General features: G+C 64.5%; 2 protein-coding genes across 2 annotated transcripts in view; one reads left to right on the top strand and one right to left on the bottom strand.

Annotated features, from left to right (window-relative positions):
* Window positions 1-812: 812 nt before the first annotated feature.
* Window positions 813-3406, top strand: BESB_057200 (uncharacterized protein; the record flags this gene model as incomplete). The annotated part of the gene is made up of 7 exons (XM_029364155.1): window positions 813-873; window positions 995-1198; window positions 1377-1625; window positions 1968-2192; window positions 2351-2503; window positions 2969-2982; window positions 3206-3406. The coding sequence occupies 7 exons, from the start codon at window positions 813-815 to the stop codon at window positions 3404-3406; spliced, it is 1107 nt and encodes a 368-aa protein (XP_029220078.1).
* An 889-nt stretch (window positions 3407-4295) lies between these two features.
* The window catches only part of BESB_057190 (uncharacterized protein), a gene marked incomplete at both ends in the record, with an annotated part of 54649 nt that continues 33954 nt past the window's right edge, over window positions 4296-24990 (bottom strand). Inside the window, 9 exons of the mRNA XM_029364154.1 lie at window positions 4296-4530; window positions 4844-5046; window positions 5431-5577; window positions 6137-12600; window positions 13035-14117; window positions 14596-14929; window positions 15267-16384; window positions 16447-22780; window positions 23246-24542. Of these exons, the coding sequence (XP_029220077.1) occupies window positions 4296-4530; window positions 4844-5046; window positions 5431-5577; window positions 6137-12600; window positions 13035-14117; window positions 14596-14929; window positions 15267-16384; window positions 16447-22780; window positions 23246-24542 (17215 nt within the window). The remainder of the gene's footprint in view (window positions 4531-4843; window positions 5047-5430; window positions 5578-6136; window positions 12601-13034; window positions 14118-14595; window positions 14930-15266; window positions 16385-16446; window positions 22781-23245; window positions 24543-24990) is intronic.

The following is a 24990-nucleotide window of genomic DNA, read 5'->3' as shown; positions in this document are numbered from 1 at the left end:
AAAACTGTGCACAACACTTGGACACTGCACATAAAGCTGGTAGAAGGGGAATTTCCACTCTTTTGAAAATGTGGCAAGGTTGGCGCTTTCTGTGACTCAACACATGGCCTGAGAATGCCGTGGTGGACAAATGGCGGGCGTCGCGCGTCCATCGGCTACCGATGTTCTGCAGTCTCGGCTGATCTCCATACGAGAAAATCTTCAGTGAGTTCCCACGGTCTTTTTTATGGAATGATAAGCAGAGCGAAGCGACCGCCGATCTGTGTCATTACCCGGTTCAGGCAACAGCGATGGCCACTGCTGGCAACAGCTATTCCTCTGTTCCTTGAAGGCATGCGTTTCAGACCCGCAGCTACCTGATGGCACAGCGACTCTCCAGTCGTTTCCCGGCCCCGTCACATTGAAACACCGGATCTGCCCTTCTCTACTTTGTTGCAGCAACTCTCTGTCAACGTGTGAGGTCTTGAACATATCCGGTTTTCCGGGGGTTACCTCTTTCGAGAGCCTAACACCACGGGACGGGTGCCCGTGTCTTGCTGCGAGGGACGCTGCGGAGGAGGAAGTCGTTGTCCTCTAAAAAACTGCAGCGAACTCGAGTCTTTTCCTGGACAGCCCACTTGTTTTTACTCGATCATTTAATCAGTTAGTGAAATAAGGCCTCATTGGTTCCGGTGTTCGGTCCGCCAGCGTGTGTAAAATTGAGTGGCGCCTTTGTGCGATGCAGCAGATGATGCTCGACTTGCACAAGCAGGACGGAACACTCCTGCTGTCTTCTGTGTACCTTCCTCGATCCAAAAAAAAACTCCGACAAGATGGTTAACGAGCGTCACCTCATTGGCGGCCTCGCCATCCTTGTGGCAGCGTTAGCCACTGGTGAGTCGATACTTGCTTGCAAGCTTTACATGCCTACGGCTCCATCGCGTGGCGATGGCAAAAACTGTGAGCTCGCTCCGTTCCAAACTTTAGTGTCATGTCTCTGTTTCTGTGTTTTCAGGTTCTCTTGCAGCGCCGCGAAAAATTGAGAGAATTCGCAAGCTGAATCCCCCTTTGGAGGACCCAATATATGTCTTCTACTTGTGCTGTGGATACGCGGCGTTCGCTTTCCTAGCTTGTGGACTGCTGCCCTTCAACCAGGAGATCATGGACAACTATACCATGCGGACGACTTTTGTATTTACATGGTGGGGAGCTCTCTCAGGTAGGCCACTTTGCACGGTCGAAGAGTTCCGTCAGCGAGTTAGCGCCGCATGCCGATTCACTGTTCTGGACCGTCTCCCGCGTGTACCCATTTCACCGGTTGGCACTGAGCTATCCGTCCACCACTCTCAAAAACATAGAATTTCCTCTCTTGCGCTCTGTGTTGCGGTCTGCTCCAGGTGCTATGATTGTAGCGGCGGTCAACGCGGGTTTCGTGGCGATTTCCCGCGTCGGGCTGGCCGTGCACGCCGCCATTTCCATGGGCGTGGCAGTCGTCACTTCCTTCATGTGGGGGGTTCTCGTGAACAACGACCGCCTCGCGCTTCTCTGGGTGGATATTCTGGCAGTTGTATTCCTCAGCTTGGGAAGCGCCATTTCTGCTTTCCCTGAGGAGATCGCCCGCGCGATCGCCGCGTGCTTCCGCAAAGGTGCGTCGTACCACTGTCCACGAGCAGCCCGCGGAGAGCCGTGATGCCCGCCCGAGCCAGAATCTCTCGTTCGTTCGTTTGAAGCCGTTATGCTGGAAGGAAAAAGACATGGGTCGGGTTCGTGTCGGCCCTAGTACCATTAGTAACTCTTTTGGTCTTTATATACATCTCTTAGTGCTCGTCAAGTTCCTTCTAACTAGTTAGCTCCCTGCGTACCTAGGATCAGTTCCACTACCTAACCAGAATTTATTGTTCCAAAGACTAGAATGCAAGCTTCATATAACTACATAACGCGTGGTACAGTGGTGTGTGACTGGCTGCTTTCTGCTTTCCTTAATTCAGATGTCGCACCAGTTTATTCACGCTCGGCGACGCAGTCAAGCGTCGCTGAAGCCCATCCCTTGGTTCTGGATGGCGCGGAACCGAGCGAAAATCACCAGATCAGCCACGCAACGGGCATCCTCCTTTGCATCGTGTCTGGCATGTGTGGCGGCCTCTCTCTCGGCCCCATGTCCTTCGTGCCAACGGAGGACAAAGGCGTCGCGTTTCTACCGAGTTTCGCGACAGGTACGCAAACGTGGACGATGCCTGAAGGACGCTCTTCTGGCTGTGCAGTGGATCTGCGGGGGGTGGGGGGGGGGAAGGGGTAGTGAACTTCGTGCGAGATAGATCGTTTACTCTCGAGAAAATGGAGACCTGTCGAGCCTGTCATGCGTGATGAGCAGGTATCATGCTGGCAGCGCTAACAGCCATTTCCATCCGCCTTATTTGCGGCAAACAACGCCCGGTGTGGCACTTTCGAGCTGCCTTCCGGTGGGGCGTTCTGTCGGGCTTCCTCTACCTGGTGGCAACTCTGGCAGTCATCATCGCCATTCCAAGTAGGTCTACTACGGCTGTCCCGAGAAAAATGATATCAGATCGGCTGCGGTAGCCGAGCGCATACCTTCAGGCAGCGATGCGCTCCACGCAACAGGACAGACTCACACCGCGGGCCGAGAGCAGCAGCGAAGCACGCTTGACGGATTGCCATACGATCTCTTAGCTGGAAGCAATACCAAGATACGCCCTACGTGCGTCGACACGACACAAAGACCAGGGCTTCTAGGCAGGCGACACAGCACATCTGATGAAAACAACGATTCCGGAAGCTGTTTCGTGCGGCGGAGTAGGTACTTGAGCCACAGCGTTTGCGACACCTCGCTGCCCCATGGGGGTTTTCGTCCTTGGCGCACAGCGGTATCGCTCGTGTTTTTTGCTTGCGCCGGACTTTGGCGCAGACATCTTTTCTACTTTACGTCGGACTGAATGGCGTTCCTCTAAATCTTTTACGTGTGTGTGTGCAGGAGTGTCGTTCGCGGTGAGTGGACTCTCCGTGTGCCTTTCTCGCTGCACCCGAGCGACCGCCAGACACAGCGACTGTCACATACAGAAGAAATTAGCCTCGCGGCATGAGAGAGGGCCGCGTGGAGCTCGTAGCGTTGCAGATGCGAAGACGAGTGAAGCTTCTCGCCTTTTGCTGTGCGACATTCAGAGCGCCAGCGTCACGCCGACCCCTGCATGCCGTCCTGCGCTCTGTTCAGGTTGCCTATCCGTCGAAGCAATCCGCCATCATCGTCAGCGGGCTTTGGGGGATTCTGTTTTTCCGCGAGATGCGAGGCTTCGCTATCGCGGTCTTCGCTTTCGGGAGTTCGCTGGTCCTCTCCGGCGCGATTCTTCTGTCGAACTTCACCTACCCGGAGCGCGTGGGAATTCCCGCGAGTCACCAGCCCGCGCTGACGTAGAGCGCCAGCCGGGAGAGAAGCGACTACGCCGCGAGGCTCGCGGCTTGCCGAGCTAGAGCTCACGCACAGCGACGCATACATACACCCCCATACACAGGCGCCCAATTTATAAAAACGTGGACGAAGAGGCGCGCCCCTGTAAGGTCTACACAGTGCTGCCGACGCGTGTGGAGAGTCTGTCTGAGAGTCTGACGTTTGGGCCTGTCCCTGAAGCGGACGAAGCATCCTCATTCCTCTTCTCCCAGTGACTGGTTGCGACGGTGGGCGCTGGCTCCGGCGCGGCCTTTCGCCTCGTAGGCGTCCGCGTCGCCTGCGCTCGCCCGCTGCGCCATTTCACATGTGAAACCTGTGTGGTGCAGCAGCTCCGCGCCAGAGGCTCTCTCTGCCGCATTGCGGAAGAGTGAGGGTTCACTGAGCTGCCTTGGGGATGTACCTCAATCAATGGTTTCCTCACGATGCCTCGCCGCAACCGCGTGCGGTCTATCCCAAGCTGCGCCCTGCGTCGTTGAGATGCCAGCTCTCCTGTGCTGCCTGTGCGGGTACTGGTGTGAGCTGTAGGGAGAGAAAGCGATTTGTAATTCAAGAAAGCCGACGAAAAACAATGGACGACAATGTGCCATAAGTTCTTCTGCACGTGTGGAAACGCTGCGCGCGAGAAACCGCTTCGCGGAGCGGCGCATTCCGCATTCTTCAGACCTTGCGAAGAGGACACTCGGCCGGCGTGGCCCGATGTCCTCTTCCTGCATGCAGCTGAGACAGTCGCGGAACGCGGTTCCAAACAGCGAGGGAGCAGACACACAGAGAGAGGAACACCCCGCAAAACACGAGCGCGAAAGCACGGGAGGACACACAGGCGGTTCCCGGGAGGGGGGTGGCGAGCCGTCGACAGTTACTCGAACTGCGCAAAGTCGAGGTCATGGTGAAGCGCGTCTAGGTCGATGTCCACACAGGACATGATCGCCAGCTTGAGCTTCTTTTTGAGGACTTCCTTGCTGGAATACTTAGGCAGCTTAATCATAAAGAAACACGTGCTCGCCGTCGGCAGCCGATCGTCCACTGTCTGATTCTCAGCGACTTGCACTGTCCGCAGTGAGGCGTCTTGAATCTCCAGCGCTTCTTCGTCTCTGAGAAAAAAGAACACACCGCACACGAGAAACGCTTTCGGATGTCACGAACTGCGAAACCATTCACAGCTCCAGTTATACCAAAGTACACATCAGATGCACAGATGTACATGTGTACATGTATGTACATACACATATTTAGTCACGCAAATGCGAATCAGATCGTGGACCCAGATCAGACACGCAGGAGCAAGTTTCCATACACGTGTGCACGTCCTCGCTCTGAACCACGTGTGGGCGCCCAACACAGATATATACCGAATAAAAACATACATCCATATACACAGACACATATGCATGGTCATGCGTTTACCTCATGATGTGAATTTCGAATTTGTGGACGTTCGAGGCGGGGTCTCCGTAGAGCCACGCGTGCGGCAGCCTCGAGCGGCCCGAAACGAAGCGCAGGAACATCTGCTTCTCTTTCTTGGTGAAGGAGTTCAGAACTTCCCACAGATTGTCAACGAGCGCTCTCTCGCGGGCGTCGTGGTTGTCCCAGGTCACCTTCGAGTGCCGCTGCAGGCGCGACCGAAACAAAGAAAGAAATCTTCCCACTGAGCGCCTTTGAAGTGCTTGAAGCCCTTTCATCCGCAAGGGGGGTCATGGGCATGTATGTGACGCCACGTCATCGCAATACAACAACATCTAAATGTAACGTCTTCTGCGCCACCGTGAAAGACACCGAAAGCCGACATCCGCCCAGCACCGCTCACACGCCAGCCCACAAGAGAAGAAAAGCCCTTCAGCTGCGTGAGCTTAGACACACGCTTCTTCTGTCTCCTCGAACTCACTCCACAAGTCTCCAGCTGAATCTCTCACAGTCCGTCTCTCCCTCCCCCATATGGAGAGCACTGGGCTTCGCCTCGCGCGTCTCCAGCTTTTTTTTTCGCAGCTGCTCACCATCAAAACAGCGACGTCGATGTCGTTGTCGCCGCAGACGAGCTGCTTGAGGTCATCGGGCGTGAGCGTCGCGTGGACCTGCGCGAGAGGCAGCAGGTCGTATAGCCCATAGGCCAGCCAGCTCGCCGCTTCCCGACCCTCGCTGAGCTGGGCAGAGAGAAGCGACATGCACAGCGCCCCAAAGCCGTGAAAATGCCATAACGCCGTGTACGAAAGACACAGGTGGAATGTAGAGGAAAAGATAAATGAGCTAACGGTTCCTCTGCGCGAAGTCGCTTGCAGTGCCTCAAGCAATGCACAAAATTGCAGACAGGAGACGAAAAAACCCGAAAACGAACACCGTATACTTCGCGGAGCAAGACACTTTTCGAGGCTGCGCTGGAACTCATGCATTCATGTGACCCCTGCTGCCCTGCGCTTGACAGGATCGTCACCGACCCGCGTGAGACTGAAACTGTCACAGCAACTCGACCTAGCCGCAGAACAAAACAAAGAAGCGGCATGTAGCGTTTCCGCTCTGGCGAGTCGCCTGCTGTGGCACCTCTCCGTGGCCTCCCTGCCCTCCGGGGCTTTGCCTCTGACGGTCGCTTTCCACTTTCCTCCCCCCTCGCCTGTCTCGGTGTCCGCTCGCGATCCTTGTCCTTCCATCTCTACACTCTCTGCGTCTGCCTCGCTGTCACTGAACCGGTCTCGAAACGCATCTCACCTTGGCGAGCAGGGCGGCCTGCACAGCGGCAGGAATATCGCCGTCGTTCACGGGGCACTGCGCGCCGCCGAAGAAGACTTCTTGATTTCTCCCCAGGGCGTCGTCCGCAGTCCATCCGTTCTGCGCGAAGGCCTGCAGAACCGCTTTCTCTCTCTCGCGCTCCTCCTCCTCCCCCGCAACCGCGCCTCGCGTGCCATCTCCCGCGGCGCGTGGCTCCGCTTCGGGGCGGCGTTCCTCTTCCTCGCCTGCTGGGTCACTCGCGTCACTCGCGCCGAGAGTCGGTGCGCTGCGTCGATTGGTCGGCGCGAAACCGCAGGAGGCGAGGAAGGTCTGGAGCTGTTTGGCCGCGAGCAAGTCGACGGCCTGGAGGTCGTGGAGAGAAGGTAGTTGGAGAAGGAGCAGCTTCCAAAGAGACGGAGAGAGCGAGAGATTCAGTGGGCTCTGCGTAAGAACTGCGCACGCCATGAGACGCCCGACGACGTACAGAATCCCGGCGAGCCGCTGCCCGTACGACGAGAGGCACAGCGGACTCCCCGCCGCGAGCGCCGGCGGAACCTCTCGGCCGCTCCTTCGCCGTGATCGCTCGCTTTCGGTCGCTGCGCCGGACGCGTGGGTCGTCTCGCGCTGTGCACAAGACTCTGCCGCGAAGGCGAAACACCCGTCAAAGGCACTCCCTCGCGGAGTCGCGAGCAGCGCGGGAGCTGCGGAGGGCGCGAAGCATCCAAAGAGACTCAGCTGCTGCACAGACTGCGCACTCAGAGCCGCAGCGACACTCGGGAGGGCCAACGCGTTCGACGGCAGAAGAGGAAGGAGAGGAGGCAGCGCAGGCACCGCCGGCGAAGCGCACAGACGCGGCGCAGCGGAAGTCCCCGGCAGGGCAAGAGGCGCCGGACCCTGGCAGCCCAAAGCGACAACTTCTTCAGCTTCTGCAGGTGACAGCGAGGGGCACGCAAACTCCCCCCACAGCGACGAAGAGGACGCTTCGTCGTCCTCTTCGTCCTCACCGCTGCACTCGTCGTTGTGACGCCACACACCTGCGTGGTGCGGTGTACCTACACCTGGCAACGCCGCGCGCCTGTCTGCGCCAAGCAGGAACTCGCGCAATTGCGGATTGAAGATCCAGACGTCGCGGTTGTTTCCCACGGAGTTTCGCGCATTTGGGCACTCAACCACGAGGCGCAGAGTCACCAGGTCGTCGCACAGATTGCTGAGAATCTCCGCGTACGGGCCGCCTAAGTCTTGCGCGCCTTCGCCGCGTAACTGCACCATGAAAGAACGCTCTTTGGCGATCAGCTTCATCGGATCGAAGTGCTTCAGTTGCTTCGCCAGCTGGCCTACTAGACTCGTCTCGAGTCTGGCCTCTCCCGGCAAGCTCCCCTCGAAGCTGTCTCCTTCCTGGTTCTCGCCTCCCGCGCCCTGCTCGCCTCCAGGCGCAAAGACACCCGGCCCCTGGGCGGCGTCCTCATTCGGCTCGCGAATCCGTGCTCCGGGGCCTCCAGGCGCCTCCGTGTCGGCCTGTCGGGTGGCATTGCGATCCAATATGACTGCGGCGGAGCCGACGTTTGCCCAGGCCCCAGGCAAGGGCGCAGCGACATCGACGATCACTGTGGAGCCCTCAGCACCTTCCGCGAGAAGAGAACCCAGCCGCGAAGTCACGGGGGGGATGCAGAGCTCCTCCAGAGGCGCGTGGAGGCGAATCAGCGTCGCAGTCGCTTCCCAGGCGAGCGAGGCGCGTCCGCTTGCTGAGATGTAGACGCCCGCGAAAACGGAACCGCCGCCCGCTGGAGTGTCCCATGCGGCGCACGAAGGCAGAAGAGACTGCTGACTGAAGAGCGCCAGCCGCGGGCGCTCGGGCTGCCGAAAGGGGAACGCGTAGCCTGGAAGGCGGAGAATCTGGCGCCGAACCGCGTGCGCTCGGTACACGGTCGACGCACGAAAGAGGAAGGCTTTGACAGACGGAAGAAGGAGCGTCTTCGTCCCGGACAGCGCCACCAGCACCTTGTCGCGGTCTTCGTTTTCACTCGCCTCCGCCTTCTGCCTAACCGGGGCGGTACCACGAGGCTCGGAAGCTGCAGATGCGGGGCGACCCGAGGTCGGATGGACGGCGCGGTGATTCGCGCCCCGCACGTCGTAAGTCTCCGCCTTTTCATCCGATATGTTTTCCAGCAGGCCGCGCCCGCTTGAACGTCCCCCGTCTTCTCCGCTGTCGACACCACGCGCGCAGCGCTTTGGCTGGGCGCTGGGGCCGAAAGGCGGAAGCGCCCGAAGCGTCCAGGCCGCGCGGGCCCGTAAGCCTCCAGTGGGCGCGCTGCCGTCCCCAAGGTGGCTAGTTGGGATCCAGACGACCGCGGAGCCGAGGCCGCGCGGGGGCGGCGAGTTTTCGCTTTCCACTCTCGCCCTCCGCCGATCGCCGCTGAATACCGAGGACGGCGCAAGGCCCAGATGGACTTCGTCGCGCTCTTCGTACGAGTAGGGGTGCGGTGGCGGGACGGTGGGCAGGAACGGAGCGAGGAAGAGAAAGGAGACGTTCACTTGGTGGAGGTACCTGAGGCGCAGCTGCAGCGCCACCCGCATGTCAGCCAGCGTCGGGGGCCAGTAGCGAAGGAGGTCGGCCGGCGACGGCGAGCCGCTCGCGGCGCAGCGCGCGAGGCCAAGCCGCAGGAAGAGGAGGAGAACCTCGTAAAGCACTTGGTAGAGCAGCGGACAGCAGACCGACGGCAAATCGACGAGGGGAGAGGCCACAGCCGAGCACACGCGGCCCGATCCCGTGAGCGACGGCGCGTCCGATCCACCCCGCCGTGAGGAATGCCGCCGCAACGGGCCTTCATCCTCTTGCAGGCTGTTGTCGCCGCTTCGGCTTCGGCCGCCTCCGCCTCGCCTGCGCGAGCGTCTCTCTCGCCGCGACTCACCCAGCTCGCGGCCGCCTCCACCTTCGTCTCCGCCCGAAGGCCTCTCGGCGTCCTGTCCCTTGGGCGCGGGCGAGGTGGCGTGAGGCGAATCGAAGAGCGCGCTGGCCTCGTCTTCGTCGATGACGGCGAGGGCGCCTTCGTAATACGGAAACGGTGCCAATCCCTCGCGCGACCGCCGGGCCTCGTCGTTTCTCTCGCCTCCGGCTCGACTGCCGCCTTCCTGCAGCCGCGTCAGCCTCGACATCCGCTCCCTCGCTTTCTGCTGTCGCGCGCGCTTCGCGCGGCGCATGTTGACGCACTGGCGCAGCACCAGCGCCTCATACAGCATCCACAGCTCCGCCGCGAGCTGGTCGACGGCGGAGGCGTAGGGCCGCGTAAAGACGCCGAAGGGACTGAGCGCGACCCCCGAGGGCGAGGAAACGCCTTCACTCGCATGCGGACCGTCGGCTTCGTCTGCCAGGACAACGTCGTGCATCTCGTCGTCTTCTTCCGCGCTGCTTCCGCCCTCGTCGCCCTCGCCGTCGTCGGCAGCTCCTGCGGCTGGCGGCAGTGCTGCTCCAGAGAGAGCCGCTGCTGAACTGCCCTCGGCGTCGTCTCGGGCCTCTCGTCCTCCGCCGCGGTCGCCCGCGCCCTCCGTCTCGCCTGATGCGGCAGGACGCGACGAGGCCCGGGGCGACTGCGGCGCGGAGGCCGCCCCACCGCCTTCACTCGCGTCTTCCGAGCCTCCCTCGTAGATCCATCCCGTTTCTTCGTCGTGGATGTCCTCCGCCGCGTATGCGTCCAAGTCCTCCTCTTCTTCATCTGTCATGTACGTCGCCACGTCGTCGGGGCCCGTGTGTGCGTGAACCGCCGGGCCCTCCAGCGGCCGGCTTTCCTCGTTCGCGTCTTGTTCCCACGGCGCCTCCTCATCCGGGGCCGCCGCGCCTCCGCCGTCGGCGACCTCGCGCAGAATCCGTTGCAGATTGTGAGCCATTGAGGAGGCGACGGCGTTGAGAAAGTCCTCCAAATGCTCCTCTGCGAAGTGCCCCTCTCGCCGCAGCATGTCCCACTCAGAGACAGAACTCGCGGCTTCCGAGAAGTCCTCGCTGCCCGCGGATCGTCCACTGCCCTCTCCCTCGGCCTGCAGCCGCTGATAGCTCCCCCGCGCCTCCCGCCCAGACCGCTCGCGTCCGCGTCGCCCAACGTTTCCGCCGTCCTCGCCTTGCTCGCCTCGCTGGTCGTGCTGGCGGGCGCCGCTCCGACGCGGTTCCCGCACGCCGTCGCTGTCGCCGTCTTGCGGTCTTTCGCCGCTTGCGCGCGCTGCCCTCGCGCCGTCCTCGCTGGCGCCGCCCTCGCCTTCGAGCTCGCCCTGGAGCCGTCGCCTGCGGCGCTGGAAGCTGCGGGCCTCGCGGGCCTCGCGGGCCGCGAGGCCCGCGCGCCGGACCTGCGCGCGCTGCGCCCGCACGAGCCACTCCGCGACCGCGTCGGGGCTCAACTCGGGGAAGAACGGCAAATGCCAGCGCCAGATGTCCAGAGGCGACACTTTCACGGCGCCTTCGGGACTCACGACGAGCTGAAAAGGACGCACGAAGAAACGGGGAGAGGCACCCGGCGCCGGCGACGCGCGCGAGGCCTGCAGCGACGCGGCAGAGGGCGACGGCTCGGGCGAGACCGACTCAGAGAAGAGCGAAGCGGGCGGCAGCGAATGCGAAGAGACCGAGGAGGAGCCGGAGGCGTAGTCGGACACCGAGCAAGGCACGCCCTCCACGCCGAGCTCTCCTCGCCCCGAGGGAGACAAGCTGCTCCGACTGGAGCCGCGGCTTCCGGCCGCCGGGGGGGCGAGGAAGAGATCCCCACGCCGGCGAGCCACCGCGCGAAGCTCCGCGTTCCACTGCCCAGCGCCGCGCTCAGACGCAGCAGGAGCTCTCAGAGGAAGGAGAAGTGGAGCCAGCGGCTGCACTCCGGGCCCTGAGTTGGAGTCGCGGAGAGAGGAGTTGGCCTTTTCCGTCACGCCCATCAGGCGCAGGAGCAACTCGTCCGGCCAGGGCTCGCTTTGAAGCCCGAACTGGACTTCAAAGTCCCGGAGGAGCCCGTGGAGAGGGACTCGCAGAGCCGCGCGCCGCAGCGCCCGCTTCAGGGTCCTCAGCTGCCTCCGCCGCCGCCGCGCCTCGCCCATCTGCCGCCTCGCGCGCCCCGAACCAAACACCGGCGTGCCCACGCTCTCCAACCCCGCGCCCTCACCCGTCGCCTCCAGGGCTTGGAGCCCGGAGACGGGCGACGCCGGGGACGCGGAGACAGGCCGCCGATGCAACGGAGAGAGCTGCAGGAAGTAGCGCCGACGCACCACAGCCCGCGCCGAGTGCCGCGAGGCCTCCGCAACCTCCAGCGATGGCGCACCCGGCCCCCCCTGCGGCTCCTGAGAAAGACAGCTCAGATCCGCCGGCGACCACGACGCACTGCGGTCGACGCTGCTGCCAAGCAGATCTGGCGGCGTCTCTGAGGAAAGTGGAGCCCTCCAAGGCATGAATCGAAGAGACACGTCGCCACCCGCTTCACCGTCGCGGCATGCGCGTGGAGGCCGGGCGCCCTCGCCCCCTACGAGACCGTTTTCGCCTCTCCCGCGGTCGCCGCTGAGTCCCTCCGGCGCTTCCTTGTGGGCATCATGCGCTTCAGAGGAAGACCGAGAGCCGCGTTGTCGGCTCCTGCTCCCCCCCACCGTCTGGCGCGCCTCACTGCCTGCCGTCTCGGCGGTCTGTTGCCTCCTCTCATCTTTCTCAGCTGTCGGCGCCTCTCGGCGTGAGCCCGCCTCCGCATCTGTCTCTGCTATCCCGCTTGAGGGCGCGCGTGCCTTCTCCAGGCCTCCCCGGCGGTCTGCGGCCTGCGCGGCCGCCACGCTGCTCTCCGCGCCGTCCTTTCTGTCTCCTCTGAGGCCAGCAGCGAGAATCGCGCGCGCAAGAGCCGCGGACGTGGCGGCGAGCTCGTGCCCGACTTCTTCCTCAGCTGCGAGGGCGGCCTTCAACTGGAAGTCCAGCGGCAGCAGCTGCCGAATGAGGATTCGCCATCCGTCGTAGCTCTCGCACCTCTCCACGTCCCTTTGGACCCGCGCCTTGCCGCGCGTCTCCAAGAACTCGCCCGCGGACGCCAGGCCGTCTCCGCTGTCTCCGTCGCTGCGGTCGGCGCGACACCACGCCCGCGGGGGGGCCACGTACGTCAGCCCGTTTGCCGGCGGAGACAGCTCCAACGACACTGCCAGCCGCTCCGGAGGCGCGTGGGAGGTCGCCGCAGCCTCGCGAGTCTCCAGCGCAGCTGCAGAGTTTGCAGAGACCGCCGAGAGGTGCGAAGGGGAAAGACAGAAGGAAGGGACGGTCTGATACGAGGGCTCGAGCCCCGAGAGGCTGCTGCCTCCGCGTAAGGCCTCCGAGAACTCGCCGTCGCGCGGCGCCACCCCGCGCCCCTCCGCGCCCTCGACTCTGCCAGTGCGCCGGCATGCATCGAGCGCCGCCATCCGCTGCCGCAGAGAAACGGTCTCTTGGGAGTGGCCTCGGCGGCTCGCCTGCGCAGGCCGCAAGTCGAGATCTGAAAAAAACACAGAAACCGCAGAAGGCCAGGCACTGGAGATAAAGGGGCGAAGCGACCCATCAAGAACGACAGAGCGGGCTATGAGCAAATGCATGCAAAGCAGGCGCAGGATGCACTCGGGCGCAGGGAGGTGTCAAGCACCGAACTTCAGGAGACTATGCGGTGGGTGCTCGAAACCATGCTAGCACAATGAATCCTCGTTTAAAAACACAAACCAAACCGATCTCCGGGCTGCGCAGGGACAGCCGTGCCCCAGGCGGGCCGTCACACGGGGGACAAAGGGGAGACACAACGACAACGGCGCGGGAAACCCGTGTACATGTGTGTGCGGAGAAGTTGCCAGATATCGCATGCAGCCAGCTAGACGAATACAAGGGGGGGGGGAAGACAAGAGACATCTGTACCGTCTGCATGCATTCTCGCGCGCCTACCGCCGCTGCGGCGAGGACGCCGCGGAATATCATCGCTCGACGCCGGTCTCCGCGCCTCAGCCGGCCGCGCGTCGCGGGCTCTTGCGCCCAGACCGCGCAGCTCGGCAGTTTTCTCGCTTTCGCTGCGTCCGCTGTCGGAGTGCGCCAGGTTCGCGGGCAGCGAACCGGTCGAGGGAGAGGGCGCCGGCGCGAAGAAGCCACGCGGCGCCGATTCGTCCCCGGCGCCTCGCGGCAGCCTCGGCGCCCCGGAGGAGGGGCTCGCGCCGCGGCGTTTCGCGGTCTGCAGGACGGGCAGCAGAGCCGGAAACGGCGAGAAGAAGAATCCGAGGCGCGCCCCCGCGTTGCGCTCTTGCAGCGGGTCTGGCAGCGAGATCGACGAGGGCGCCATATTGCCCCGGGCAAGATGGGACGCCCCATGCGCCTCGGCGGCGCCGCAGAAGAGAGAAGACAGAGACGCCGACGGAGGATCTGTGGCGCGCGCGGAAGACGCGAAGAAGGCCAACGAGGGAGACGCGGATGAATGAAGCGCCGACGGCGGACGCGGCTCAGCGTCGCTCAACGGAGGAGGCGGTCTGCTGCTGCACGTTGCACCGCTCGCGCCGCGAGCGGTTGAGATCCGTTCTCTCTCTCTCTTCAGTTCTTCGCGTCTCTCCAATGCATGCGCTGAAAAATACCCGTGTGAAACAGGCAGTCGTTGTCCCGCGCTGTCCGTCTCGACCTCGGCGCTCTCTAAGGAGACGCTTCTCTCGACCGGCGCCCCGTCTTCTCGTCCCGCACCTCTCGTCTGACTAGGAGGCGACGGCTGCGAAACTGCAGGCCGCTCCCCCCTTTCCGCTCCGACCCACGACGCAGAGAGCGAGGTGTGTGCGCGGCGCGGCGCGAGGGCGTCGAGGAAGGCGTCGGCCGGCAGCGCGTTGAAGAGACACCAGTCTCTCTGAGTGGGGTACGGACTCTTCGATAGAGAGATCTTCAACGCAGAGCAATTCGTGATGAGCGCCGCCGGACAGTTGAACAGCGAGAGCGTCCGCGGCGCCGGCGCGGGGTGATGGACGCTGGTGACCTGCACCATCGTCGCGCATGGCCCTGTAGAACGAGAGAACAAAGCACCAGACAACGTCAAGAAAAACGCGCACATGCAGACGCGTTTGACGACCAGGAAGCGAGGGATCAGACAGATGCGGAAGGCGAACGGACGAGACGAAACGGGTGCGACTCCGCGCCGCCGGGATACCGCAGGCGAGAAAGGATTGTGAAGTCGACACAGCCCAGCCAAAGACTCGCTCGTCCCTGACCAACCTGAAGCCGCCCTCTCCCTGGCTTGAATGATCTAGTCGCTGCTCTTGACAAAACCTCTCTCTCTATTATCCTGGTGTGCCCCAGCGAATACATGCACACACGAGTTCAGTTCACGGCTTCTACATCAAACTCTGCCCTTTGAGGCGCCTTTGAGTTCAGGCAGCCCTCAACCTGGAACGCAGTCTTCTGCGCGGACACCCCCTGCATCGTCGCCCCCCGCCCGCACAGAGGCACATTCGCCGGGGGCCTCTACAAGTCACCTTACCGAGTCTCACAGCTGGACAGAGAGAGACGCCGCGTCCCGTGCCGAGGAGGGCTTTCAGACCTCCAAGCTGCCACGTGGCGTTGAATTTCTCGCTCTTTTCGTCCTCTTCGCGGAGGCCCTTTGAGTCGTCGCCTGCCGGGCGGACGAGGAACGAGCAGCGCACGTGGTCGCGCGCCCCTGGCTGCTGCAGCAGCTTGACGCGCTTCACTAGACGCACAAGGCGAGCGGCTGTCGCCTCGCGCGCGCCGCGGGCCTCCGCGGGCGAGGCGCCAGGAGCGAAGGAAGCCGGGCAAGAAGAGGCATCGGAGGGAGAGGCAGACACGAGGCACTGAGCCTGCGAGTGCAGCGAGGAAGAACGCACACTCGACCGAAATGAGGCCGAAAGAATCATCGTCGACAGAGGGTGGCGGCGCAGACAACGAGGACAACGGAGAAACCGCAGAGGAGGAAAAGTCACGGAAGAGGCGCATGCATGCACACGTGGCATTCCCCCTGCCGAATGACCCGCCCGACAGCGGTTGGCTGCTTCCCTGTCTCTCACAATCTCCCCAGCAGACAACAGAGAGACACCCCTTTATCCTCACAGTCTCTCTTGATTTCTTTCTTGCTGCTTCCCTTTCTTCAGCACAAAAACTGTGTCGGCTGTGTCGTTTTCCGCCGATCTCTCTTACCTCCGCCATTGCCGTTTTGAGGTCTGTGAAGGCCGCGTGGAGTTCGCGGATTCGATCCAGGTCTGGCGTGAAGGAGATTTCCATGACGAGCTTCGCCGTCCGCAGGGACGCCTGGGATAGGGAGGCGCCCGCGCTCCCTTTGCCTCGATCTCCGAAAAAGTGGTTTTCGACGAAGCCTCGCAATTGACTTGCGCGCGCCTCCGCCTCTTCGGTTCCAACCTCGAACCGTCGGTCGCCCAGGCGTCGGGCGCCGCCTCCTTCCTCTCCGAGTGTCGCGTCCTCCTCGGCGCGCTCCATCCCCTCTGTGTCGTTCGTCCGTTTCTCTCCCTTCCTCCTCGCGCCTCCGCCCCAGCCCCAGCCTTCTCTCTCGCTGCCTCTCTGCTTCTCCGCGGCAGGCTGGCTGTCGCGCGCGTCGCCGTCCGCGTCTCGGCCGCTCGCCACTCGTCCTCCTCTTCTACCTCCCCCTCCTCGGTGGCTGCGGTCTTTCCGGTCTGCGTCTGGAGGGTCCGCGGCGACCGAGGGGCCTCGCAGGTCCGCGAGGAGGGCGCCGAGCGCGAGGTCGAACTGCGGCTCGACCCAGTCTCCGGCGATGACTGCGTCTTGAATCAGCTGCTTTTCCTTGGCGCCGACACACCAGACGCCGCGGACTTCGTCCACCTGGCTGGCGCGGAGCTGCTGGTGACGCGAATGCACTCGCGCCGCGATCTCGTTGTAGGCTGGGACGCGCGCCTCGCCAGAGCGCACGGGGTGAACAGCCAGCCCGCCCGCGAGAGGTCGCGGTGGCGCTGCGCGGACGGCGCCGGAAGAGAGCGGGGAGAAGGAGGCGAGGGGCGGGAGCCCTGGAGACGGAAGCGGTCGGAACCCTGGCGGAATGAAGCTCTGCGGCGGATAGACGCGGTCAAGGTGCTGCGCGAGCAAGAGCGACCGCTGGCTGATGGGCGGGTCTGGATCGAGGGGCTGGCTCAGGACGACGCCGGGACCGAGCATCAGGTGGGAGGAGACACACGGCAGCTGGGCGCCGTCTGCCGCCCCCCCTCGCCGCAGGTCTCTTCCGCCTCCTCGCCGCGCGCCTCCGCAGACAAGGTCGCGCCCGTCGCTGGAGGCTCGCCGACGCCTCCCTCCTCGGCAAGGGTCGACCGCGAGGGCGCGTGCGCGAAGCATGCAGTCGGCGCAGACGCACATGGTGAAGCCGCCGCGTATGCGCCGCGATCCGCCGATGACCCACTCACCACCTGCGTCGCGCACGAGAGCCAGAAGAAACGCGCATGCGGCGGAGGAACCTGGAGCGAGGACAGAGACAGAGACGAGCCAGCAGACGCCGCGGCCGCCCCCGGGGCGGCGAGCCCGGACTGCGCGGGATTCCAGCCCAGAACGGCTTCAGAGCGGGTGCGGCTGTCTCGCGCGCCTCCACGTCTGCCGCCACTGCGGAGGCGAGTTTCGCGCCCCTCGTGGTTCGCGTGCGCGACGTCGCTCTCCTCAGGCCTTCCCGCGTTTCGGCTGAGGAGCTGTGCCAGCAGCCCCTCGACTGCCTGCTCGACTGCGGACTCTCTGTGGGTGATCGGCACCCAGCCGAACTCTGGGCCGGCGTGCCAGCCCAGCAGGTCTTCGGGCGACCCGTCTTCGCCGCCTGGCCGTGGCAGCGCGGGACGCCCGCCCTCGTCGGGGGCGAGCAGCGGCTGGTTCGCCGCGTTCTGCCGCCACCCCACGGTGACTTCCACGCGCCACACGCCAGGCCGAAGGAACTCATCGCGCGGGATGAGACCGCCAGAAATCAGGTGAATGGTGTCGCTTGCGCTCACGCTCGGCGGTGACGCCCGTGGGGCCTGCCACTCGCCCTCTTTGTCTCCTTCCGTCCGCCTTCCCTTCGCCCCGTCAAGGTCGCGCGGAGACACGTGCCGCCCCGGGGTCGGAGTCCCCGCCCGACACTCATGCGGCGGCCTCTTTTTCTCCGTGTCCGCAGACAGGCGACTGGCAACGCTCGGGCTGAGCGGGCCCCGCGCCTCAGCTCCGAGAGCCATCTGAGAGACCTCTCCTGCCTGGGACGGAGAATAGCCGAACGAAGAAGGCTCGGGAGACGGCGGAAAAAAGGCCAGATGGGCCTGGGAGTTCGACGGCTGCACGAATGCCATCGGCTGCCCCTGCAAGCCTCGCTCGGCGCTATCGTCTCCAAACGAGACGCGCCGCGAGCGCGCGCCATCGAAGGCGTCGCCTTCTTCCGCCTCAGCTTCTCGCCGGGCGCCTGCTGCTCCACGAGTGGTCTCCTCGGGCCTCCCGCGTGAACTCCCAGTCCCGCCTGAGGCCCTCGCCCCTCCCGCGCCGACTCGCGCCTCCGCCGTCTCGCGCGCCCTCTCCGCAGCCGAGACCAGCAGACTCTGAGCAGAGGCAGATGCCTGGGGGAGCTGCGGCAGCGAGTCGGTGCACGCGGCCTGCGTCGGTGCGCAGTAACTCGAGCGCCGACCGGCAGTGCGCGCGGCCGCAGGCAGAGCCGGGAGCGCGCGACCGCCGTCCGCGCCGCCGAAGCTGCTCCCGCTGCGGACGAGAGCCACGCTCCCTGAGAAGGTGCGTCGCCGCACCACGGAGCCCGCGAGCGCAAGCGAGGCCCGAGAGGCGCGAGAGGCCTGCGGCGGAGGAGCGCCGAAGGCCGCGGCGAAACGGCTGGGAGGCGCGTGCGCACTGCCCCGGCGCCGCGACGCCCGCAAAGACCCCGGCGCGCCGCGCAGGAGCGGCGAAACCGTCGCCGACGAGAACGAGCGCGAAGTCAGGGAACACGAAGAAAGCGAGCGAGAGGAGGAAGACAGAGACCGAGACGTGAGCGAACGCCGGCGCAGGTGCGGCGGCTGTGCGGCGCAACTCGGCAGCAATGAAGAGGAATCCGGCCGCACGGGCGGATGCGTGAGCGACGGAGACTGCGCGCACGCGCGTGTCGCTTCCGCGGTTCCGCCCCTGCCGCCCGCCTCCTCTTCGCGCCAAGACGCGTCCGCCGCTTCCCCGAGTCGGTCGCTCGCCTCTTGGGGCGGACGCCGTTGTCGAGTAGATGCTCCTGCTGCCGGCGACCGGCAAACTGCGGCTCTCGCCGTCTTCGCCGTGCCGCGGCTAGCAGTCGAGGCGCGCGCCAGCGACGGCGGGAGTCGCCACAAGAAAGAGGCCGGCCGAGCGAAGGGGAACTCCGGGAGGCCCAGGAGGAGCGAGTGATTGTTGTCGTCACTTCTCACGCCGCTGTGCTGTTGAGGACACGCGTCAAGAGTCTGCGTTTCCAGTGCCAGGGCGCCTGCGGCCGCAGCGATGGCGAGTGCGGCGTATGGGGGGGCCTGGCGCGTGTGCGAAGGTGCGTTGCGCGCAAGTTGAGCCTCAAGGTCTGCGAAGAAGAACTCGAGAGACTCCTCAGAGGCAACCGCTCCTTCCGGACGCGCGGAATCTGAGCAGAACGCCGCCGCGTCGAGGGCGTCAAGCAAGCCGTGGCGGACGGCCGCGGCCAGAGAGCCCAAAGCGAACAGGCCTCCACTTCCAGGCTCTCCGCCGACACCCCGCTCGTCGGATCCACCTTCGGTGTGGCGACCCGCATTCTGGAGGCACATGCCTCCCCCGCCCCGCAGGTCTCCGCGCTCGGCCCCCAGGGCGCCCGCAGGGCAGAGGCGGCCGCAGGCGAACGCCGGCGAGTAGTCCGCCGCGTAGAAGAGACAGTCTGTCGAGTAGTTGCTCATCTCGACCACGGGCAGCCAAGGCGACGCCGACGACGAGCGCGCCCCGGCGAGAGGAGCCCCAGGAGAGGCCGATTCTCGGGGCTGTGCGTAGACGGTCAGCAGATCCCCTGGCGCGAGCTGGGTCGCAGAACTGCAGAAGCTGATGACTGCCCCCGCTGCGTAGGGCGAGAGTGGGATCGTGCGGATATCTTCTTCCAGACAGGCCGAGATATCCTGCGCCAGCACCGAGGTCACTGCCCGCTGCCAACACCGTCCTCGTCCCGCCCGCTCCATCGCCTCTCCGCTCTTCGCCTCCGTCGGCGAGACCTCTGGGGCCGCGGAACCCGCGACTGCAGGGGACAACGCGGCAGGGAGCAGCTGAGACCGCTCTCGCGTGTCGCGCCTTTCCTTCGTTTCTGCTTCTTGGGCTTCCTTTGGGTTTCGCGGGTCGTCTGGCCCTGGGCAGCCCTCTGTCCGCCGTCCCTCGCACGAGTTCTTCTCTGCGACGCGGTGTCGCTTTGGAAGCTTCCTTTCCGTCTGCACACCCGCCGCCTGCGAGCTCTCCGCAGCAGTTCGCAGCGCCTTGAGACAGAGCCTGCGATGCGATCGCGACCCCCGACCCCAGCCCAGCGCCGCCCCGTCCTCCAGACCCTGTTCTCTGATGCGCGCCTGCCATCGGAGACAGAGACGCCTGCGCAGCTCGCGCGGCTCCAGCTGGACCGCCAGCGGCGCAAACAGGGGGACGCCTGGCGCGGATGAGGAAGGCGTGGCGACGCCAGCGGCCTGCGCTGAACTCGAGACGCGGCCAAAGTCCCACCCGTCTCGGCAGGAAACCTCCTCTTGTCCGCGGTGACCCGGCGACTCGTTGCCAAAAGGATCCACGCCCTCCTCGGGGTCCTCCGCGGGGCTAAGCGCATGGGCGGGGGGGGACGGCGACGTGGCCTGGGTGCCAAGCGACGAACAAGCCTCTGCGAAGAGCTCACTGAGAAGATGGGTAGCAGCTCCATCCTGGAGAGATAGCAAATCGGCGACGAGCGGAAGCCCGAGAGGCGAGCGCGAGGCTGAAAACACCCGTTTGTAGGGCTTGTGAGACTGGAAGGAGTGAAGTGCAGCGCTGACTTGCAGCGGCGAGCTGAGGCAGCACGCAGTGAAGCTGTCGGTAGGAATCAGACCACGCCCAACGCTGCGTCTGTGATCTGCAGACAGCAGCGTTTCTTCGTCAGAGGACGACGGCCAAGAGGCAACCGAGGTCCCCGAGGACGACGGCGTGAAAGACCGGCCAACAGGCGCAGCTTGTCCGCAGGAGACGCGCCGCAAGGGTGTGAGAAGCACCGCGTTGTCCCCGCCGGCTCCACGAGCTCTCGCCTCCGCTGCGAGCGCGCGCGTCGCCAACTGCGCGCTTGCCTCCTCTTCTCTGCCGGTTCTCGGGCAGGGGGCGTTTTCGTCGTCTCGCCTTTCCGCAGTCTCCAGGTGAGGCCCCGAGTCGCTCGCGACCTCGCCCGCTTGCAGACCGTTCTCCCCCGGCGGCCCCAGGCAGGCCGCCGTCGACTCTCGGCTCCCTGACGCATTTCTCGCAGGTCTGCTGCTATCTGCGCCGCAGCCAGCGCCTTCAGCCTCCGGAAGCGCCACAGGGCCTCGCCCCCCCGGCGTCTGCGCAGAGTGCGCGAGCTTCGCCGTCTCGCGCGCGAGTTGCTTGCGCTGGCGGGCGATGCGGCGCCTCGCCAACGAGAGCGCCCTGCGGAGATCCAAGTGCTGCGGGAGAATCAGATGCTGGCATTCTTCCTCGATCAGCGGGAAGAATCTCCAGAAGTCGATTTCGAAGCGGTCACTCTTGCCGCCCTCGCCCGGGCAGCCTCGACACTGCTCGCCGTCGAGCAAGTACTGTCCCCTGCAAAGGCGACCCATGCGGAGGCGCCTGGCTTCGGCGTCTTCCTCCTCCTCTTCGTCTCGCCGCGAGCCCCCGGCGGCCTCTCTGCGCTCTGTGTCGTGTTTTGCAGTCCACGCGCGCATCGCGGCGCACCACGCTTCGTCGCCTGTGGGACTTCGCTCGACGCCGCGCAGCGCTGCCAGGCGCTGGAGGAACTCTGCGAGGAAGAGCGCAAAGGGCACGCCGTGGCAGTGCGGGAAGTTGCCCTCTATCCCTTTGAGCTGCTGCAGCGTCTGAAACTGCAGAAGAATCTCTTTGCGCGCGCGATTTGCGCAGAATGGGGAGTGGTGCTTTCCGCAGCCCCTCTGCGCGCAGCCACGCGAGACGGGAGGCAAGTCGGCGCCGTGAATTGGCGTGAGGCAGCAGCGGCCGCGCGCCAGACATGGCAGCGGCGAAGAGTGTGGCGAACCCGGCGGACGCTCAGAGCTCTCTGTCGGGTAGGATACCGAGAAGGACGTGTGCAGAAAGGGCTCCTGGGAGCCCCGCGCGCGCGACTCCGGCAGCCGCGGTGCGCCGTCTCTGATGACCGCTCGCGAAACGAGACGCACAAAGCCTCCAGGCGTAGATGCCGACGACGGCGGGCGATTCACACACGAAGCGCCACCGGCGAAAACACCACCCGCGCCGCAGACTTGAGAAGCCAGCCCCGCGGCCGACCAGCTCTGCGACCGCGGGGCGCAGACAGCGGGCTCCGAAGGAGACACGGGCGGCGAGAGCGACGAAGACGCTGCGAAAGTCTCGCAGAGGTCTGCGGAAATCACGCAACTCTCCTCTGGAGAAGACACCGTCTTCGAATGAAGAACGTCACCGGACACTTCCATGGCTCCCCCTACGCTTCCCCGCGTCGCACAGCCAGCCGCGCTGGGGAGGGCGGTGAAAGGGGACGACGGCCTCGCCAACGACGGCGGGCGTTTTGCCAGGTTCGCCGCTTTCTGCCGCATTCCCACGTCGTCGTCCCTCTCGTCGGTGCCTTCTGTGCTCACGCGAGCCTCGCTGGAGCCTGTGATCTCGTCGCCTTCTCGGTCCATCTCCGCAGTCTCCCTCTCGCCCGAATTTCTGCCCCAGGCGTCGTCCTGCTGAGCCCCGAGGCCGCACGCGCCACAGTCCGAGGCGCACTGGCATGCGTTGAAGAGGAGTGCAGTCGCCTGACCAATGTACTCAGCTAGCGGAGGCAAAATGATCTGCTGCGCGGGTCGCAGAGGACGCGACCGCGGCGGAAGCGATGTGAGAAGCGAAGTCGCGTCCCCCCGGGCGCCAAAGAGTTCAGCTTGACGCGCGTAGACGGAGTTGACTCCCTCGCCCTCGAAGACGCTGTCTGCGACGCGCGGCACGCGAATCTGCGCGGCGATCTCCATCAGGAGCAGAAGAAAGAAGAAGCGCATCACGGAGAGCGGCGACGCAGCCTCTTCGCCCTCGAGGCCCGAGGGACAAGAGCACGCGAAGGAGGCCTGCAGCGAATCCACAGGCGCTGCCGCCCCCACGCAAGAGGAGCCGTGAACAAATGCGGCGAACGACGCCGAATCCCATGCCGTCTGAGGAGACACTGAGAGAGAACGCGAGGGAGACGGCCGATCGGCGTGCGACGGCGCGAGTCGCTGCCCGGGCACCGGTGGCTGAGGATGAAAAAGAGACGCATCGCAAAGGATCTGCTCGCCATCTCGCCTGCAGCCGTCTTCTGCTGCCTCACCGCAGGAGGCAGCCTCTGCCGACGGACTCGGTGAGGGCGAGAGGGACAGAGCCGGCGGACACATGAGATGTGGAGACTCGAGTGATCCCTCTGCGCCGCGCCGCCCCTCCAGGGCACAGTGAAGCGAAGCGGATGAAGGCCGGGCTCTGCGCAGAGATCCCGCGACTCCGCGCCTCTGAAGTCCGCCAGGCGGCGGCAGACCTTGAAGCCACGGCGCAAGCTGAGAAAGAAGAGAGAAGCAGGCACCCGCATCACCACAGGGAGAAGCTGTCGGCGAGAGTGAACCTAGAAACTCTGTGGGAGTCGCAAACGACGCTTTGTAGACAAAGACGCAAAAACGTATCGGCAGAAAGCAACCGAGCGTGGGAGTACCTGCACGCCGTACGTACAAGGCCGACAGAGCCGACGAAACCCCACCGCGTTATGCGGCACACATCCTAGGCGTGTAAACGAATATAGGTCCTGACAAACAGCTTCCTGTCGCAGGCCTCTGTCGAGCGTTCTACGCATGTGTCTCATGTGCAGCCACGCGCAAATCGAGCAAAACGCATATAGGAGCCGCTCGTATAACATGCACTGATCTACCCAGTTCTTTTGCAAGCTTATCCTCCTTCCTGAATTTTCGTGCCTGCGGCGTTGAGGTTTCAACGCCCTGCGCCCTCGCCCCGCAGACGCTGCCCCGTACCTGAGCGAATCGCTTGACCAGGAAGACAGCCGCAGGCTGCAGCATCGGTCCACAGCCTTCGAGAGAGGCGCAGCTGCCAGCGAGGCCTACGAGGGCCTGAAGCAGATTCGGGTGGTACACGCACGCGAGAAGTTCGCGCAAGCCCTGGCTCGTGTCCTCTCCCCCCACTGTCTGCCTGGCTGCTTGCCGCGCCCTCGACGACAGCAGCTGCCGTCCAGCCTCTCGGCCCGCCGCGGTCTCTGCCCCGTCTGCGCCCGCTGGGCTCTGCAGCGGGCCTCGACCTCGCTCGGCGCGCCCGCTGAGCGCCGCAGAGCCTGTCTGCTGCACATCGCCAGTCTCCCTGGGCGCCGCGAAGGCCTCCCAGACGTCGGGCGCGAACGCCTGCACCTCCGGGTGGCGGCCCACGTCCTCGACCAGCCACTTGATAAAGGTGAGGTCGATGGACGGCTGGAAGAGGTCGAGGAAGAGCGAGTTCTGCAGCGCCAGAAACGCCTCTCCGTCCCGCCGCCTCTTTCGCCTGACCTGACCCCCGTGGCGCCGGGACCTTCCGTCCTCGCGCGGCCTCCCAGCGCGCGAACGCCCTCCACCTCGGGCGCGCGCCTGCGTCGCTCGACTCTTTTGCTCAGAGCGAGTCGCCGAGGACGAAAGCGCCTCGCGCAGCGCCTGGGCAGCGGCCGCTGAAGGGAACGACGCCGGCGGCAGATTCGTGTAGTGCTGAAGCACCTCCGCGCGCTCGGCGACACTCACGACGAACTTCCATCCCCAGAGACTCTCTTCCGCTTCGTCCACGTTCTCCGCCTCCCGAAGCACTTTCATCCCATCCCCGTGATTCTGAGGACGCGTGCGTCCTGCGTCTTTGCTCTCCAGGCCTCCGCCGCCGCCCTCGTCTTGACTGGCGCGCGCCGGCTGCATCTCAGTCTCTTCCGCTCGTGTTTCAGCTTCTGCCGCGCTGCGCTGGGGCCTTCCCGCGACTCGGCTCGGGCCTCTCGGGCCTGGAGGCGCCTCGTAGGGGACGTGCGGCGGGACGGCCGCCCTGTCCGACGCTTCGCGCAGCCCAAAAGCCTCCAGCTCCGCGCTCGCGGCTGCAGTCACGTCCTCGGCGCGCGCGTCGTTCGCGGGGCAGAGGAACTCGAGCGGAGAGAACTCGGGGGACATCCACAGCCCCGCCGAGCTGCTGCCGCACATCGGGTTGGCGAGCGGCGCGCAGGGCGCGTTCAGGCCAAAGGGCAGGAAGGCGTACAAGAAACGAAAACCAGGCAAAAACAGCGGCGAGGCCCAGGGCCGCTCCGAGGCGCCGCTGAACACACAGATGCGCACAGCCGGGAAGGCGAATATGCGAACGATGCTGAGCTGTAGACGACGCACGCAAGCCCGAGGTCGCCTTTCCCCGATTCGAGACTTCTTTGTCCCCACACTACGACGTCAGTGACAGCGCAAGCGGCTGGGGAGGCTTCTGCAGGTGCGAAGCTGTCTACGCGAAGCGGTGATCCGTTGACTTCTCTCTGAGGCTCCCGATGCTCGTGCGTCGACTCTCGGCGTCTCTCGGGCGTGTAGCGGCTCGTTTCCTCTTGGCGTCGCAGTCCGCTGCAGCATTCTGGTGCTGGTGGTGGTCTCTGATCAGACGATTCAGCTCACCACTCTAGGACTACCTGTTTCCTCAGGCCTCTCCTAGGTGCATACGAACTACCTTTTCTGGGGAGTTACACTACGAGTTGGACTACTGACTTAGATCTCGACGGTCTTCG

This window comes from Besnoitia besnoiti, chromosome IV (genome assembly GCF_002563875.1).
Source record: "Besnoitia besnoiti strain Bb-Ger1 chromosome IV, whole genome shotgun sequence".
In the NCBI taxonomy this organism is placed as follows: Eukaryota; Apicomplexa; class Conoidasida; order Eucoccidiorida; family Sarcocystidae; genus Besnoitia; species Besnoitia besnoiti.
Note: the sequence above shows the minus strand (reverse complement) of the source record. Positions and strands in the feature narration are given on the sequence as shown.